The sequence below is a fragment of the Ochotona princeps genome, chromosome 4 (genome assembly GCF_030435755.1).
Source record: "Ochotona princeps isolate mOchPri1 chromosome 4, mOchPri1.hap1, whole genome shotgun sequence".
NCBI classification, from domain to species: domain Eukaryota; kingdom Metazoa; phylum Chordata; class Mammalia; order Lagomorpha; family Ochotonidae; genus Ochotona; species Ochotona princeps.
In genome coordinates this window covers 84,584,077-84,602,069 of record NC_080835.1, presented here as the reverse complement: position 1 = coordinate 84,602,069, position 17,993 = coordinate 84,584,077, and the positions used below count along the sequence as shown (strand labels likewise).

The 17,993-nt window shown below is 40.2% G+C and overlaps 1 protein-coding gene across 1 annotated transcript in view; it reads left to right on the top strand.

The window, feature by feature from the left end:
- The window catches only part of DYNC2H1 (dynein cytoplasmic 2 heavy chain 1), a 280,093-nt gene that overhangs the window by 71,482 nt on the left and 190,618 nt on the right, over nt 1-17,993 (top strand). The window contains exons 37-43 of the mRNA XM_058663973.1: nt 1,562-1,564; nt 4,120-4,319; nt 5,742-6,006; nt 7,561-7,768; nt 13,687-13,816; nt 15,823-15,978; nt 17,254-17,513. Of these exons, the coding sequence (XP_058519956.1) occupies nt 1,562-1,564; nt 4,120-4,319; nt 5,742-6,006; nt 7,561-7,768; nt 13,687-13,816; nt 15,823-15,978; nt 17,254-17,513 (1,222 nt within the window). The remainder of the gene's footprint in view (nt 1-1,561; nt 1,565-4,119; nt 4,320-5,741; nt 6,007-7,560; nt 7,769-13,686; nt 13,817-15,822; nt 15,979-17,253; nt 17,514-17,993) is intronic.

Below are 17,993 nucleotides of genomic sequence, written 5' to 3'. Positions count from 1 at the left end.
TTTTGTCTTTCTTTGAATTTTATTTGGAGACTTTTTTTGATTTTTTTTTTATTAATTATTTTGCATTATGTGACAGTTTCATAGGCTCTGGGAATCCCCCCACCCCTCACCAGGCCCCTCCCACCTGGTGGATTCCTCCACCTTGATGCAGTATTACAGTTCAAATTCAATCAAGATTTTTTCCTTGCAAACGTATACCAAGCATAGAGTCCAGCTATTTATTGTCCAGATGGGTTGAACAGTTTCTTGGGGAGACCGTTTCTGGTCCGAAGTTAGAGCTGGTAGAATATCATCCCAGTCAATTAAGAGTCCCAATATAACATCAACAGCAATTTGCAACGTTATGGAATTGACATGGTTTTGAGTAACCAGTATGTTAAAAAAAAAAAAAAAGCAAGTTCTTAACCACAACCTATGATTAGCTCATTGACATTTCAATTTTAGTTTATACACAGGACCGGCTGCTATATACCTTAAAATGGCTATAAGGTACCATTCAGCTGTCTCGTGTCTATTTCATTTTAGTATTTAGCCATTTGTTGTGTTGAAGTATAATTTTGCTGATCTTGGCAGATTTAGGATAATCTAGACTGGCTTGCAACTCTAACAAGACATTTGTCGACAATTAAGGTGCAGAACATTTTTTGGGGGGGGGGGGTGTAGGAAAATCCCCAACACCATGGTGAGGAGTGACTAATCTTTGTGTCCCACCCAGCGAGGCATGAGCCAGTCCACGCCAGCTCTTTCCTGTCAGATTCCAAGCTCTACATTTTGTTGTTTGTCTATTTATTTTAGGTTTTTTTAGTTTGTATGATTGTTTGTTTGCTATGAGGGGTTTTCGAAGCGATCCCGATGGTCACTGCGAGGGAGTGCGGTGGTCCAGAGTTGGAGCCAGGCTCGGACCAGAGAAAGCTCTCCTCCCTGGTCCTGAAGGACGTTTATTGTTCTTCTGTGTCTGCTGACCGCTCAGGGCTTCTGGTTGTCTGTCCGATGATGTTGGTTTCTATACGGTAGTGTTTGGAGTTCTTCCATCCCCTGGGGAAGCTCCGGTTGGGGGTGGGTGACCTCAGAGTACTCGGCCTCCGAGGGCATCCAATTCCCTGTGGCCTCCTTGGCAGTTGGGATATAGTCCTTGTTGCTCGTATTAATAGTTTGTGGTGAAGGTCTGGGAGTCTTCATGGTTGGGATCCAAGCTTCCTCCTTACCACCTGGAGAGCCTAAGATTTTGCCTCACACTGAAAACAGAAACCATAGAATAATGTGAGAATTTTCTCTTTAATAAGATAATGCACTGAGGTTAGGCCTTTGACCTAGCAGTTAAGCCACTGGATCTCACATGTGCCCTGGGCTTTGAGTTCCAGCTCCATACTTCATCCCAGCTTCCTGTCATTGTGCACTTTGAGACAGCATGTGATAGCTCAAGTGGTTATGACCCTTCTGAACACATCAGAAACCTGATCCTGCTTCCTTGCTTTTCCTGGCCAAGCCCTGGATTTCATGAACATTTGGGGTGTGAATTTGCAAATGCAGCATCTGTATCTCCGTCTCTCAAAATAAACAGACAGTTAAAAAAAATTAAAGTATATGTGATTTTTATTGAGTTATTGTGTTCTTATTTACTTACATACTTACTTACTTACTTTTACTTGTAAGGTGGAAATACATACACAGAGAGAAAGAAAGTCAGAGAGAAAGGTCTTCCACCCACTAATTCACTCCCTAAACGCTGCAGTAGCAAGGGCTGTTGCAGGCTAAAGCCAGGGGCCACCAGCTTCATTTAGGTCGACCTCTTGAATAGCAGGGATTTGAATACTTGGTTCAATAAGAGTACTGTTTTCTCAGGTGCCTTAGCAGGGAAGTAGACTGAACTGGAACTCAAATTGATACCCATAAAGGATGCCAGCATCACAGCTGGTGTTTTTATCCACTCCATTCTATCACAATACAGCACCCAGGTTATGAATGTTGACAAAAAATAGCACAGATATGGAGACCCCTTCTCATCAGAGCTTATCACTTAGTATATAACAGGTCTAGTTCTCTGTGCAGCAGGATATGCATGCAGCTTTGCATCCTGTGTCTCCATTTCTAATGCAGTTGCCTGTTAGCATGCGTGGGAAAGCAGCAGATGATGGCCCATTGCTTGGCCTCCTAAACCCAAATGTCAAAGCCAGTGGAGTCCCAGACTTTTGACTCCCACCTGGCTCAACTGTGTCCATTGTTGCGTTTTGGATTGTGAACCAGTCAACACACTCTGTCTCTGTCTCTCTCGCTTTAACGTTACCTTTGTTTTAAATAAACAGATCTTTAAAAATTATCTAAATGACATCAATGATGATGGTAGCCCTCATCACTTGGTTTAAGTTGTATTTGCTGCATTTCTCCATTATAAATTCTTAACTTCATTCTTTAGAAGCATGGAAATATCACTTACTCTCAAAATGGAGAGGTACAGATTAAGGTTTGCCTTTATAATGAGGCCTGTGTGTATCTGCATGAATTACTTAAAATTCTTCTGTACAGATTTATTTCTTTTCTCTCATTTATATAATTATTAAATCTTTTGTTTATATGTATGAATACACGAATATTTACATTATACTTTGTACATATCAAAGAAATGATTTTTTATTATTATTTATTATTTTTAATTCATTAATTACATTGTATTATGTGACACAGTTTCATAGGTACTTGGGTTCTCCCCACCCCTCCCCAAACCCTCCCACCATGGTGGATTCCTCCACCTTGTTGCATAACCACAGCTCAAGTTCAGTTGAGATTCCCCATTGCAAGCGTATACCAAACATAGAGTCCAGCATCTTATTGTCCAGTCAAGTTCAACGGCTTCTTAGGTATACCCTTTCTGGTCTGAAGACAGAGCCAGCAGAATATCATCCCAGTCAATTGAAAGCTCCAATATACCATCAGCAAAAATTTACATCATTATGGAATTAATTGACAAAATCCCAAAAGGTTAAATACCACATGTTTGCCTTAATTTAAGATGATATGATGTTATGTATAACATGTTATGTTATGAATGTTATATGTTGTGTATAAACTAAAATTGAAATGTAAGTGAGGTGGTCACAGAAGGTGGCTAGGAACTCGCATTTACTTTTAACATATTGGTTACTCATTACTATGTCAAAGAAGTGATTTTTCACTGATATAAGTCAATGACGAATCTTATATCAATTTATACCTTTACAAATGGTTGAATATTCACTTTTCAGATTTCTGTTGAAAACTCAAACACTATGAAGAATATAGGAAAAATGACTACATGAAATGAATTGAATTTTAAAGCAGCTTAAAAAGGACAGCTGGCTTACAACTTTAGTTCTTGAAATAGTTCTCTGGATTGCTGAAACCACAGCAATCTTACATAATTATGGAAGAACCAGCAGACTAAAATACTTCTTTGTATTTTTGAATCTGTGTTCTGTACTATCAGCAACTAATATCCTTAAAAATAAGAATCTGGCAGTGATTTTAGTATTTCCATTTAGTTTAGGGATGTGTTTGTAAACTGTTTTATGAGGCTGATCCAAAGTTGAGCTAAACTTGTTGGTTTTTCATCTTAGAACATAAATTGTCTGGGAAGCAATATTGATATATTCAGAGCAATACTTGAGTGCAGGATTTATTTGTGTTTAAAACTGAGCTGATTGCTAGGCTTTCTCAGGCAGTCCCTTCAAGTCTGCAGAGAGTAATGTTTTATATATATATATGTATATGTGTATATATATATGTATATATATATATATAGTATTTATAAATAATTGAAATAATAGTGTTTTTTTCTTATCTACCTTAAAATATTGTTACAGGGAACACATTGTATAATATAAAAGGTAAAGTGATGTGGAAATGTAAGCAATAATGATTTTTGTTATTAATTAAAGTCCAAGTACTTTATCACTACTTAGTTATACTTATTTAGATGCCAGAAGGTAAGGTGAGCTTGCCAGTTGAAATGTGTTTTCAAATTTTACAAAAATCCTGTGCATAGTTTAATGATTAACAATGCGTATCAAGGCTGTAGAGCACTTAAAGACTTCTTATTGTTATTAAATTGATGTTAATAACTTTTAAATGAAATTTTTTCTCTAGTAAATGAAAGCCGTATTGTGGTACAAGCCTTGAGACTTAATACAATGTCAAAGTTTACATTTGCTGATTGTACTCGGTTTGATGCACTGATTAAAGATGTCTTTCCTGAAATTGACTTTAAAGAAGTAGAATATGATGAACTAAGTGCTGCACTAAAGCAAGTTTTTGAAGAGGCCAATTATGAAATCATACCGAACCAGGTAACTATCAAGAATATAATCTCTTTTTCCCAGTCGGTTCCTTAGCCACTCTCCTAGCCTTTGTCTTTCAACTTTGATCTGGGTCATTTGGGGAAACCTGTTATCACGTTCTCAGTAGGTCTTCTTGCTATGTGCTTGCTTGCTCTTTCATACTTATTTGACATTTAATTGTATATTTAGTTAGTGTTGATTCTCCCAATAATAATTTTTTGTGAAAAGTGAGAGCCTTTCACGTTTTTGCTCACCAAAATTTCTAGTGCAAATCCCTGTACTTCATGTAATGGATCCATCATGTCTATGTGTTTTCTGAAAGATTATTTATTTGAGTCACAAAGAGACAGAGATCGCTCATCTTCTAGTTATTCTTGATGATTGCGGTAGAAAGAACTGAGAATTTAAAGTCAAGTCCCAGGGACTCAGTCACTGAGCAAGCATGTAACATTTCCAAGGATCCTGATTAGCAGGAAGCTGGAATTGGGAACAGAATTGGAACCCAAGTACAGGGACTCTGATTTGGGATATGATCATTCTGAATGGCCTCTTCTTTCTTCCCTTTCTTTCTTTCTTTTTCCCTCCATCTTTCCCTCCCTTATTTCCTTCCTTCTTTTTTTTCTTCCTTCCCTCTTCTTTATTCTTTCAGGGTTCGTTTGATTTATATGAAAGTCAGGCTTAGAGGGAGAGGGACAGTCAGGGCGAAGTGGAGTGAGATCTTCTATTTGTATATTCCTTAAATAGCGAGGCCAAGTTGAAGCCAGGAACCTGGAATTCCTGTCTGGTCTCCAGTGTGGGTGACAGGGGCTCAAGTATTTGGATTGTTCTCCATTGCCTTCTCGTGTGTATTAGCAGAAAGCTGTATTGGGAATGAAGTAGCCAGGCCCAAACTAGTGCACTTAAACTAGTGTAATGTTGGCGTTGCAGGTGGTGGCTTAATTTGCTGTGCTACAAACTGATCTCCCAAATGGCATGTTACTCACTGTGTCAAATTCCTACTCAACATACTTTTGTAAATAGATTATATATGATTTAGTTTCATTTGATAATTTCCTAGGAGATATTCTTTGTGTATTTATGTAGCAAAAGTGCTTGTTCAAAATGAGCACTTAACCTTAGGGTTTTTGGTTGTTTTGGAGAGAGGTTGGATTTAAATGAAAAAATAAAATGAATTAAGTATGCGTATACCTTGTTTGAGTGAGCTAAGAAAGTAAGGTAATATAAGAATATTTTATTGTCAAATCATTGTGTAGCATATCATATTGTAGATGTGTTCAGCTTTTCTTAGTACTGGTCTGTTTAAGGCTTTGTCTTCCACTCTGGAAACCAAGGCCTATTTGGAATAAACTATCTGCTGCAGAGTATCTGAAAGCAGAGCTGAATTTGATTGAATATTGTTGATTAAGTTTGAACCTATTTCTTTTCTGCCAGATCAAAAAGGCTTTAGAATTGTATGAACAATTGTGCCAGAGGATGGGAGTTGTTATTGTTGGTCCAAGTGGTGCTGGCAAATCAACCCTTTGGAGAATGTTAAGGGCAGCGCTTTCTAAAATTGGCAAAGTGGTAAAACAATACACTATGAATCCCAAAGCTATGCCCAGACATCAGTTATTAGGTCATATTGACATGGATACTAGAGAATGGTCTGATGGCGTTTTGACAAACAGTGCTCGTCAAGTAGTTCGAGAACCTCAAGGTTGGTCTCTATTGTATAATTCATTGTTTTCTTTAGTAAATCTTAGCAATATATATTGCTATGTTATCAACACTTATACATCACCATAAAGTGCTTTATGCTGATGTATTTTTGATACTTGTCTAAGGCGTGTTGTTATTTTGACTATCCTCTATAATGACTTTTAATTTGATAGAAACTTAGAAGAAGTTGAGTGATTTGTTACTCACAGCTGTCTTAATTTCCTGAGTGAAATGTTTCATTGGTGAGTTAACAATATTATGCCTTACAAGCAAGTGTATTGACAAGTTTTTGTTTGGGCTAAAATTGGTATGTGAATGTTAATAGTTTTAGTAACACATCTTGAATAATTTTGAACACTTAAGTGATGAAACAATAGACTTCCTGCTATCAACTGTTTAGATTTTTTTTTTTACCACAATTGTCGTCCAGAATCAGAGGAGATTCCATACTTTTCTGTCATGGCATACTTTTAAGGCAATGTGTGAAAAGTTCAGAACTGTAAAACATTTGAAAGGTCTTCAAGTCGCTTCTACAATTTCTGAATAATGGTACACGGAAAAATTATGTATTGTTTTTCAGTTTCTATTGTGACATTTTTCCTCTTCAAATTGTTTCAAAAATTCAAGTATAACTTGAATCACTTTTTCATTAAGAATGATGACTGTATAACTGTGCACTGCCTTTTGTCTTTGGGCCATCTTAAAAAAATTAATTAATGTATTTGGAGGTTAGAATTAGAGAGCAAGGGATAGAAAGAACTTTTCCACCCACTGGATCACTCCCAAATGGCCATAATGGCCTGGGCTGTGCCAAGCTGAAACTAGAAGTCAGGAGCTCCATTAGGTCTCCCATGTGGGTGGCAGGAGCCTAAATGCATGGGACAACTTTCGCTGCTTTTCCCAGGGAGAATCCTTGGGCAGTCATCCCTTGCTGGGGGATGAACTGGGAGCATGAACTGGGGGCATGTACTGGCACCCGAGTGGGATGTCAGCATGGTCAGCGGAAGCTTTACCTGCTATGTCTGGCCCTCAGGCCATCTTTACCTATTACAACAACAAAAACAAAATCCTCAAAATTTTATGGTTGTGAATATTCTATTTCTCATGAAAGGCAATGAACACTGGTTTTCCTGTATTGTCTAAAAAATATACTGCAGGCACTTATTTATTCTCATGATATGAGAGAAATCCAAGATTTTAAGATATTTTATATAGAATTTATACATTATATTATATGCTTATGTATTCCAGGAAAATAGAATGAATACCTAAGACTTGCACACCATATTTTCTTTTAGTGAGACTGCCAATTCTGTATGTTTTTAGATTAAATAAAATGTTATTACTTGGCATATAACTGAGTTTGCCAGCAGTGCTAGTATTTGTAGTATAGAGTCACATGCAAATTTTCAGCTTGTTCATTATTTTGTTCTTTAGATCAGCTTCAACAATAAAAAACTATACTTACAGAAACTCTGAATTCTGATGTGATTATTCTTATTTTAAGTATTGCTATATATATTTTTATTTTTATGATTTCATTTGAAAATAGATGTCAGTTCATGGATAATCTGCGATGGTGATATTGATCCTGAGTGGATAGAATCTCTAAATTCTGTTCTGGATGATAATCGACTTCTTACTATGCCAAGTGGTGAAAGGATTCAGTTTGGCCCAAATGTGAATTTTGTATTTGAAACTCATGATTTAAGTTGTGCCTCACCAGCCACAATATCTAGAATGGGAATGATCTTTCTCAGGTAAGCCTATATAAAATATAATATTAGAATATTCTTCAGTTATTATTTTGACTTCATATTAAATAAAATGTAACATATAAATACTAGAAAAATATTTTCCCTCTTAATGATTAACTTCAATTTTTTATTTATGCTTTAAATCTTTCATAGAGTTCTTTTTAAAAAAATTTTTTTGGAAGATTTTGTCTTTGTTTAAAAGGCAGAGTCACAGAGAAGACAGAGAGAGGTCTTCTATTTGCTTGTTCGCTACCCAAATGGCCCCAGTGGCCAGAACTGAGCCAATCCAAAACCAGGAGCTAAAATCCCCTTCTGGTTCTCCCATGTGGTGAGGGGGCCCAAGAACCGGGCCCATCAACTGTTATTTCCCCAGGCCATTGTTGTATAAATTACATTTTTGGTAGTTTCTACATATTTGATTAGGGTATGAAGGGTCAAGGGCTAGAAGAAAGTGGGTGAAACCATTGTTTTCAAATTCTCTTCTTTCATTCCTATATCTGGGGGAAGGGGAGAGATAAGGAAAGAAGCCATATCCAACCTCCCAACCATCCCAGAGTCCCCGATGTGGGGCATGCTCTGAGGGTCCTGCTCAAGTAGTTTCGATAGTTTAACAGTTCTGAAATGCTGTGGCTGTTGCCACCCTAATCATGATGAAATTTCTCCTGAATCTACTGGCTGACATAGTCCACCTTAGAGTCTCCATTTTCCCAGGTATTCACTGCAAATGCAAGGTAGGGGTAGTTTGTTCAATTTGTTCTGTCCTCCCTCCTCTGTTACGGTACCAGGTATCCTCTGTAGGCTCCAATGCACTACCGTATCCTCCATGGTCTCCTGGATATGCTGTCCACTGGTCTGTCCAAGCCACTGATATGGCCCAGCTCTGACACATGCATTCCATGGTTAGACTGTGGAACCTGCAATTTTCTCCATGGTTGAAGTTCTGAGTCCAGCAGTTCAGCTGGGGGGGATTCCCAAAGAAACTGCATCTGAGGTCATCCCTGACCTGATTCTTGTGTGTGCATGCCAGTACAGGGTCTGGGACAGTCTATTGCCAAAATTGGCCTCCACACACACTGTTAGTTGCAGTTGTTGGGTCAGTTGTCTCCAGCCCTATCTTCTTTGCATACTAGTTTGATCCTACCCACTGCACACTCAATCTCCTCACAAACCGGTGGGAGTTATAGCCTAGTAGGAGCAACTCACAATAACCCCCATCAGGCCCACCCCCTGGACTGGTTCCCATGCTGGCCAGTGTGTACAGCAGACTGGTCTGGTCTGTCCCACATCCCATTCAGCTCTCATATGTGTGAATGGGTGTTGATTTCAACCCAGCCAGCCCCACTATCCATCCCACACACATGCCGGCAGGTGCCACTCTCTATCTAGCCATGCCTATCCCAGTCCTGGTTCTCATTCATACCAATGGGAATGGCAAACCAACAGGGAGTTGCCCACTGTTTCCCTGATGGGCTCACTCCTACTCCTGGATCTTGCACTCTCCAGGTGGTACTGCAGTTGAGCTGGACAGAGTTCCTGTCCTCCACCCCATGCCAGTGTCTGCTAGTTGATGCTGTGGCAAAGCACAAGCAACCCACACCCACTCTGGCTTATGAATGTACCAGTAGGTACAGTCCATCTAGCTTGACTTGTCCCTGATCCAGCTTACATTAGGCCAAGAGATGTTGTAGTCCTGCCTGGTCTGGTCTGCCCCCATCCTAGCTCTCATGAGTACCAATGGGAATAGTGGCCCATCAGGGGAACTCTCTGCAGTCCCTCTACTGGGTTTTGCCCCCACTCTTCCCCAGGTCTCACATGTGCTAGTTGGGCTCGGTGGCCCAGTCTGGCATGTCCCGCCTCACCTCGGCATTTGCCAATGGGTGGTGTAGCCTGGCCTAGCCTGGCCCATTCCCAGTTCCAGCTCACACTGGTGGGGACTATAGCCTAGCCAACCCAGTCAGTCCCCAGTCCCCAGTCCCGGCCCTAATGAGAACTGGTATGATGTACACACCATCTGGCTCTCAGATTTGCCAGCGGGTGATATGAACTGGCCTAGCCTGTCTCGCCCCCGACTTGGGCCAAAGGTAAGCCTGTGGGTACTGTAACCTGGTCTGGTCTGTGCTGCTCCCTTTCTTGGTTCTCATGTTCACCTGCCGGGACTGTGTCCTGTCAAAGGAGTTTCCCAAGCTTCTCCGTCAGAACCTCTCCCAATGCCAGATCTTGTGCACACTGGTGGGTCCATGGGCCAGCCCTACTTAGTCTACCTCCTGTCCTAGCAGGAACAGTAGCCTTTCCTGACTGGCCCTCAACCATTCCTGCTCTTACTGTTGGGTGCTACAGCCTAGCCAAGCCTAGTCCATACCCAGACATTGCTCACACATGTCTCAGCAGGATGTAGAGACCTAGCCCAGGCCATCCTACACCCACTCTGGTTCTCACGATCACCAGTTGGTGGTGGAGTCTATTCCAGTCTTGCACACTCCAGACCCAGTCCACACTTTGCTGAGGGAGACTGCAGCCATGTCCAGACCAGACTGCACCCCCCACTCTGGCCCCTGTGCTCACTGGTGGCACCCACAACCCAGCCAGGGCGTCCCCTCAGCTCCCCAACCAGGCCTGATCCCAGCCATAGATCACGCATGTGCCTGTGGTTGCTCTGACTTAGCTTGGCACAGCCCCTCCGCTGTCTTGGCCATTGGTTTTGGAAGCTGCAGCCTGAACTAGCACAGCTGGCTCCCTGTCCCAACTCTCGCTGGTGGGTTCTGCAACCTGGCCCTGCTCAGTCTGCTCTCATTCCTAGCTCATGCAGATCAGTAGGAATGGCAGGCTAGCCCAAGATGACCTGCATTCCATCCTGGTTTCTTCACTTGCCAGTGGGCTATGGTTTGCTCTACCCAGCCTGGTCTGCTCCCTCCCAAAACCAACTCACATACTTGCTGACAGATGGAGCTACCCTGCCCAGCCTGCCTAACATCCAGGCTTGGACCATGTGTTCATCAGTGGAAGTTATAACCCAGTAAGGGGGTTTCCCAGGTTTCCCTGCTCAGGCCGCTCCCAGACCCAGATCTCACGCATTTCAGTGGGTGCTTGGCTCTTACATGTGTGACAAGGCCTGCCCCATCTGTCATGGCCCTTGTATGAGTTAGTGCGGTCCGGGCTTCCCCACACTCTGTTTTAGGGTGCTCATGCAGATGCTGCAGTGTGGACCTGCCCACTTGTTCCCAGCCCCGATACCAGTGAGCATTGGTGAATTACATGGTCACACCTAGCTCAGCCTATCACCATCCCAACTCTCAAGCTATTTAGTGGGACTTGTGGTTCCATAGGGTTAGGTCCACTTGTCCCCCCCAGAGTCCACCCCCAGACCTGGTTCTCTTGCTTGCTAATTGGTGCCACGGCCCAGTCTGATGTGACCCATTTGCTGATCCGGCACTGTCACATATTGGGATCTAGCCCTGCCAGACAGGCCCCTAGCCATAGCTTTAGTATGCACTGGAATATGGTGGTCAGCCATGTTCCATGCTAACAGGCCCAACCCAGGACTGCCATGTGGGTTGGTGTATCAGTCTGACCCATAAAAATTTTCAGGTCTCTCCCCTCCAAACCATCAGGTCTCAGTCCCCTCACTTACCTGCAAGTACAGTGACCCTGTCATTGAGTGTCCCTCAGGGTTCATTCCTCACGTACATATACAATGGCCTTATCCGTGGAGTTCCCTGGGCAGTAATTCCATACCCCTAAGACCCTAGAGTTGCTGCCAGGAGGCCAGAGCACCAGGGGGAGCTGGACTTGACTTGCTGGCTGCCAACAAGCCCAGGAAACTCTCCTCACCTAGCAACAGTGGATGGGGAGCCGGGATACCCAGCAGGAAGCCTGGGCCAGCACAGGTTCCCCTAGCCACAGCCAGTGGCTGGTGAATCCAGTCACCCATGTCACTATGTATGCAGATTTACCTGGACTCCACCCACCAAGATGGTGGCGGTGGGTAGAGCCATGATCCTGAGCATGCCCAGAGCCGTCCGAGTTCCATCCCTGGCATGGTCACTGGGGACAGATTAAATTCTAGGACCTGGGGCTTGGACAAACCCAGGACCCTACCTGCTCATGCAGCATAGTAGATGGGGAGCTGATCCCCAGCAGGCAGCCTGGCACTGCATGGGTTCTCCCAGCCACAGCTATGTGGCCGGGAGAGTGAGGTACCAGCTCTGCTTTCTCTAAAAATCTTGAATCAGTTTTACTAGCAAGGTCAAATTGCTGTTACATTTTGCTTATATGTCAATAAATACCTGCATATATCCTGTTGAAAAACAGTATCAAGCTAATACTAATGTATGAAAATGAGATGTATCAAAAACTATTTTTAGTTTTTAAATGTCATTTTCAGTGTGTTTATAAAGACTTAAAGATGAAAAACTAATAAACTAATTTTAGTTATATAAAATATAGTTTGTGTAATAGTCACATACCAGAGCATAGATATTTGAATGAATTTCATTTCCAAATTAATAATGCATTGGTATAAATAAGAACGTTTTATTTTTTGAATATGTGTTTTATAATTTTGTTACTTATCAACCTATCTAAAGTAATTAAATATTCTAGGACCATTTGAAGGCATCTTAAGTAGTATATGACAGTGTATTTGAGAAAAAATAGGATAAAAATGATTTCACAGTTAAATTATGTAAAACTTGATGAATATCTGTTATACAGTGCATGAAGTTGGGCACTTTCATGCAGGCAGAACACTGAAGTGTAAACTAGCATTTTACTTCAATTTGGCTGCTTAGAGCATACTTTTAAGTACAGGCGATTACAAAAAATGTCCATAATTATAACAGAGAATGTAAAGAAAATAAACAGTAAGCAGACTGCCGTGGATATTCCACAGGAAAAGAAAATCATATATTGAAACAGAAGAGTCGAAACTTTTTTGGTGAAGCAGATATGGTTTGCAGTGACCTCATAAATATATATTTAATATATCATGAAGTAATAGCACATGTTAGCATTTTTGGTTGGTATGTGTTTTGCTTAATCCTTCATCTTAGGCTTCTTTCACTCCTGCAGCAAATATTTGTTGAACAGGTGGAATATTTTTTTTTTAAAGTTTTTTAAAAAATGTTTATTAGAAAGTCAGATATACAGAGAGGAGGAGAGACAGAGAGGAAGATCTTTGATGATTCACTCCCCAAGTGACCCCACGGTTGGAACTGAGGCAGTCCGGAGCCAGGAATCCAGAACTTCTTCCGGGTCTGCCACATGGGTGCAGGGTCCCAAGGCTTTGGGCCGTCCTGGACTGCTTTCCCAGGCCACAGCAGGGAGCTGGATAGGAAGCAGGGCAGCTAGGATTAGAACTGGCACACATATGGGACCCCAGTGCGTGCGAGGCGAGGACTTGAGCTGCTACGCTATCGCACTGGGCCCACAAATGGAATCATTTAATAGTGAATAAACTATAGTGTTATTAATTACATACAGAACTAGCTAAAGCCAAAGCTTTTGTGTGCTAGTAACTGTATAATGTCAGCCGAAGTAGAAATTTATTTGAAAATGATCGACTATTTCTGTATTAATTCTTCTATTTCTTTTTTTATAAGACACTCATTATTTATTTATTTGAAAGGCAGAACTAGAGGGAGCTCTTCCGTCCACTTTTTCACTGTCCAAAGGACTGCAACAGTTAGATCTGAGTCAGGTAGAAGCCAGAAACCGGAAACTCCCCCCCGGATCTCACATGGGTGGCAGGAGCCCAAGCACTTGGCCTTGGCCTGTCTTCTGCTGTTTGAGAAGCTTTAGCAGGAAGTGGGATCAGGATGAGCGTGAAATCAGCACTCAAATATGGGACGACAGCAGCTTACCCACTCACCACAGTGCCAGCCCGTCTAAATTATTTCTCAAGTTTTTGTGTAACTCTATTTCAGTGATGAAGCAACAGATCTCAATTCTTTGATAAAATCTTGGTTGAGGAATCAACCTGATAAATACAGGACTAATCTTGAAAATTGGATTGGAGATTATTTTTCTAAGGCTTTACAATGGGTTCTGAAGCAGGTAAGTGAAATAGTGTATTTGATGATTAATCATTTAAGAGGGAAGTGAAGTGATTAAGAGTGGTGCTTGCTTTTCATTGCATTGTGGTGGAGTTTTGCTGCAACGTAAAACTATGGTTAGAGGTGGATATTGTCTGCTGTATTTTATCTTTTGGTATTACCTTTCATTATGCTAGTTAAAATACTTTAATTTTCCCTCCACAAATGGTTTGCATGATATACCTACATATCCTGATTCCTGGACTTTTAACATACTAGCAAAACCATATTGCTGCCACATTTTGTTTTACTATTGTCCATAGAGAAGTCTAGTACATAGGTATCATGTTAAAAATATTATCAAGCTTATACTAAAGTACAAAAGATAATGAATTACTTGTAGTTACAAAACATTTGTTTATTTCACAAAAATTGAAAATCAGGCAGTCTGTTAGACTTTGAGGTTAAGGTAAAGATTAACACATTAATCTCTTAGAGAAAACTTTATCTAATTGACAAAAATTGATATTTAAACAGGTGATCAAAATATAAGAAGATGGAAAAAGTACTGCCATTGTTTAGAGTTGTTTTTTTTTTTAAAGATTTATTTATTTTTTGTGTTACAAAGTTAGATATACAGACAGGAGAGACAGAGAGGAAGACCTTCCGTCCGATGATTCACTCCCCAAGTGAGTGCAATGGCCGGTGCTGCACTGATCCGAAGCCGGGAACCAGGAACCTCTTCCGGGTCTCCCACGTGGGTGCAGGGTCAGAAAAGCTTTGGGCCGTCCTCGACTGCTTTCCCAGGGCACAAGCAGGGAGCTGTATGGGAAGTGGAGCTGCCGGGATTAGAACCAGCGCCCATATGGGATCCTGGGCGTGTTCAAGGTGAGGACTTTAGCAGCTAGACCACGCTGCCGGGCCCTAGAGTGGTTTTCAACAGGAGATCATGGGATAGAGCGTGCATGAATAGATTTGCATGTGACAGAAGTCATGGAGAATTTTCACTTATGTTAATTTTTTTTAAAGTTTACATTTTATATTATTACTTTCACAAAAATATAAACATACACAAACAGCAACTATTCTTTGAAAGCATTAGACTATTCATCTAAATTTTCCATAGAAGTTCATAGTTTGGGATTGAACAAAGTTTATGAGAAATTATGAAGAGAAAATTAGAAATTATGTTATTTTAGTTAGTTCAGCTGCCTTTGCTGACTATGTAGAAATGAAAAATGGGTTCATAGTGATTTGTGAGGTAGTGATGTTAATTAAATAGGTTTCCTTGGAAGCCTCAGGATAGGAACCACTTCCATCAGTCTGGATTCTGTCTGAGCTATGTCATTTGTGCTTCCATAGCAACCTAGAACATCTGTGAACTGGGTTTTAAGTCCCTGTTTACATTCACCTGTTAGTATCTTGATAGAGAAGGAGGGGGCTGAGAGGAGAGAAGAGAGGAAGCAAAGAAGAGGAGACATTGAGAAAAGGGACGGCGAGGTAGAGAAGGAGCTGGGAAGAAGCACAGCTCCTGTTTGCCAACTCACTACCCAACTCAAGGGCAGTGGAGGAAATGGTGACCGGTGCTGGTGTGAGCCACCCACAGAGCAGCAGAGTGGGATGTCTTTACAGCTCATCCAGAGTTTCACTTAAATGTTGGGTCTTACAAAAGAGCTCCAAATGGTTTTTCATTGAAGTTTGCTGTTCTCAGCTCTTTATCTTAAGTGCCATCAGTCTGGTTCTTGCCTCTAGTTTCCTTTATATTCACAAGAAAGGAATGAAAAACTTAACTTTTGTATGGTTTATGTTTAGGAAGTGAAACATGCATCTATATGAACACCCCAACACTCTTATATATAGAAATGAATGCTTATTTGTAACTACTTTATATACAAAGTATGTTTGAACTTCCTGTAACTTGAATATAAGGATAAATTTAAAGATAGTCCTTGAAAACAAAGTTAATAACAATTTGTGTGAAGTTCAGTTTACTGGTTACTATTTGTCTTTTCTTTATACTATTAACAGAATGACTATGTTGTAGAAACAAGTTTGGTTGGTACTGTTATGAATGGTTTATCACATCTACATGGGTGCAGAGATCATGATCAATTTATTATTGGTCTCATAAGGGGACTTGGTGGAAATCTGAACATGAAATCACGTCTGGAATTCACAAAAGAGGTAATTTTTTGTGTTTGAAAAATTATTTATTTGAAAGGTGGTGGGGAGAGAGACAGAAAAAACAGAGAAAGAGGAAAAACACAGAGAGAGGAGAGGTAGGTTGTCCCAAGTATAGTGCATATATATATATATAGTATTTTGATTCAGTTTTCAAATGCCTCCAGCAATTGAGGCTTGGGCTTAAAGCCAGGAGCCAGGAATTCAATTTGTGTGTCTTGTGTGTGGCATGGACCCAAATTTACTTGAGCCATCATTTGTTGCCTGCTAGGATGTACATGAGCGTGGAACTGGAATTGGAAATAGAGGTGGAACTCAAACCTTGGCACACCTATATAAATATACTGTATATGTAATATGTATACTGTTACTATTGTATAATTATTTTCTCCATAAAACTAATCTATGATGTAATATTAGCTATATGAATACATGAAATTATTTAATTCAGAATTTATCTTAGAATATTATAGTCTTTTTATTAATAATTTAAGCAAAATGACTTTAGCAATTAAGAACATTAGAGTAGATGAATAGTTATTATGTTTTTCCCAGTCTAAGTAAGGCATATATTTTAGTCAAATTGATATAAAGCTGAATTTTATAAAATCAGGAATTTTCTTCCTATTGTCTAATGTTGAAAAATTGAATATGTATGTCTTTGGGTTGGTTTCAGCATTATATTTTAGTTTTTTTTCATTTTATTTTTTCTGTAGCAGCATTGTTTTTTTTTCTGTTCCATTTCTTTTTTATTGATCATCTTTTTGCTTCTATTACCAGATGCTTCTCATGGTTATAATTCAGTGTGATGCCATGTGCTGCTTTCACACAAACGTTGTCTTAACAGAGTTCAAAATAATGTGTCGAAGAGGTAGCTTTAGTGACTAATTCTCTGTAGCTACACAAATAAAAATAGTGCTTTCTTGAATAGGTTGAGAATTGCAGTAGTGGAATATGATGGAAATGTAGGATTTCAGTTTTCCTGTTTGTGGTGTGAATGTTCGTAAGAACTCAGAAGTTGATATAATTATACATTGGTTTGTCAGTATCAACAAATTAATGTCTTGCAGATATATATATTTTTTTGCATCAATGATAATTTGGAGGAAATATCTGAGATAAAACATTAATTATAATATAGTTAATTGTTTCATAGTTTAGAGGATTTGATCTTTATTTTTAATTAAGATGATTCACTTTGGAGATGTTTACGTTGAAGAACTTAAAAAAGCTGCACACTCTGTTCTACTTCAAAACTTAGCAGTTTGTTCTCTGCAGGTTTTTAGTTGGGCACGGGAGTCTCCTCCAGACCCCCAGAAACCTCTGGACACCTACTACGACGCCAGTAGAGGGCGGTTAGCATCGTATGTCCTGAAGAAGCCAGAAAACTTGACCGCAGATGATTTCAGCAATTGCCAAACTCTGCCAGTCATTCAGACCCCTGACATGCAACGGAGTCTAGATTATTTCAGACCTTGGTTAAATTCTGATACTAAGCAGCCTTTTATTCTAATAGGACCAGAAGGATGTGGAAAGGGGTAAGAAAATGTTGACAATGGTGTACATTTAAAATTTATGCCTTCCTTTAAGCGATTTAAAGGTTTTGTTATGTTCCTTTGTGTCAAGGTGGCATCTGCATGTTCCTAGAGGGCTGTGTTATCATTAGTACTAAAAGTAATGGCTGTCGTCAAGAATGTGTCCTTTTGTCTGCCGGGTTGTGTGATTCCTAATAAAGAATGATGTGACAATATAGTTTCTTAATTTTTTATTTTATCAAGTGTTTTTACTTCTTAAAAATTTTATTTTATTTATTTGAAATACTAGTTACAGCAACAGAAATAGAGATCTTCCATTTGCTTGTCCACTCCCCAAATGACCACCACGGTGGGATGTGGGCTAGTCCAAAGCCCTCTCTTGGTCTCCCACTTCAGTACACTGGCTGAAGCACCTGGGCCATCCTCTGCTACTTTCCCAGGCACATCAGCTGGGAGCTAGACTGGAAGTGAAGTAGCTGGACT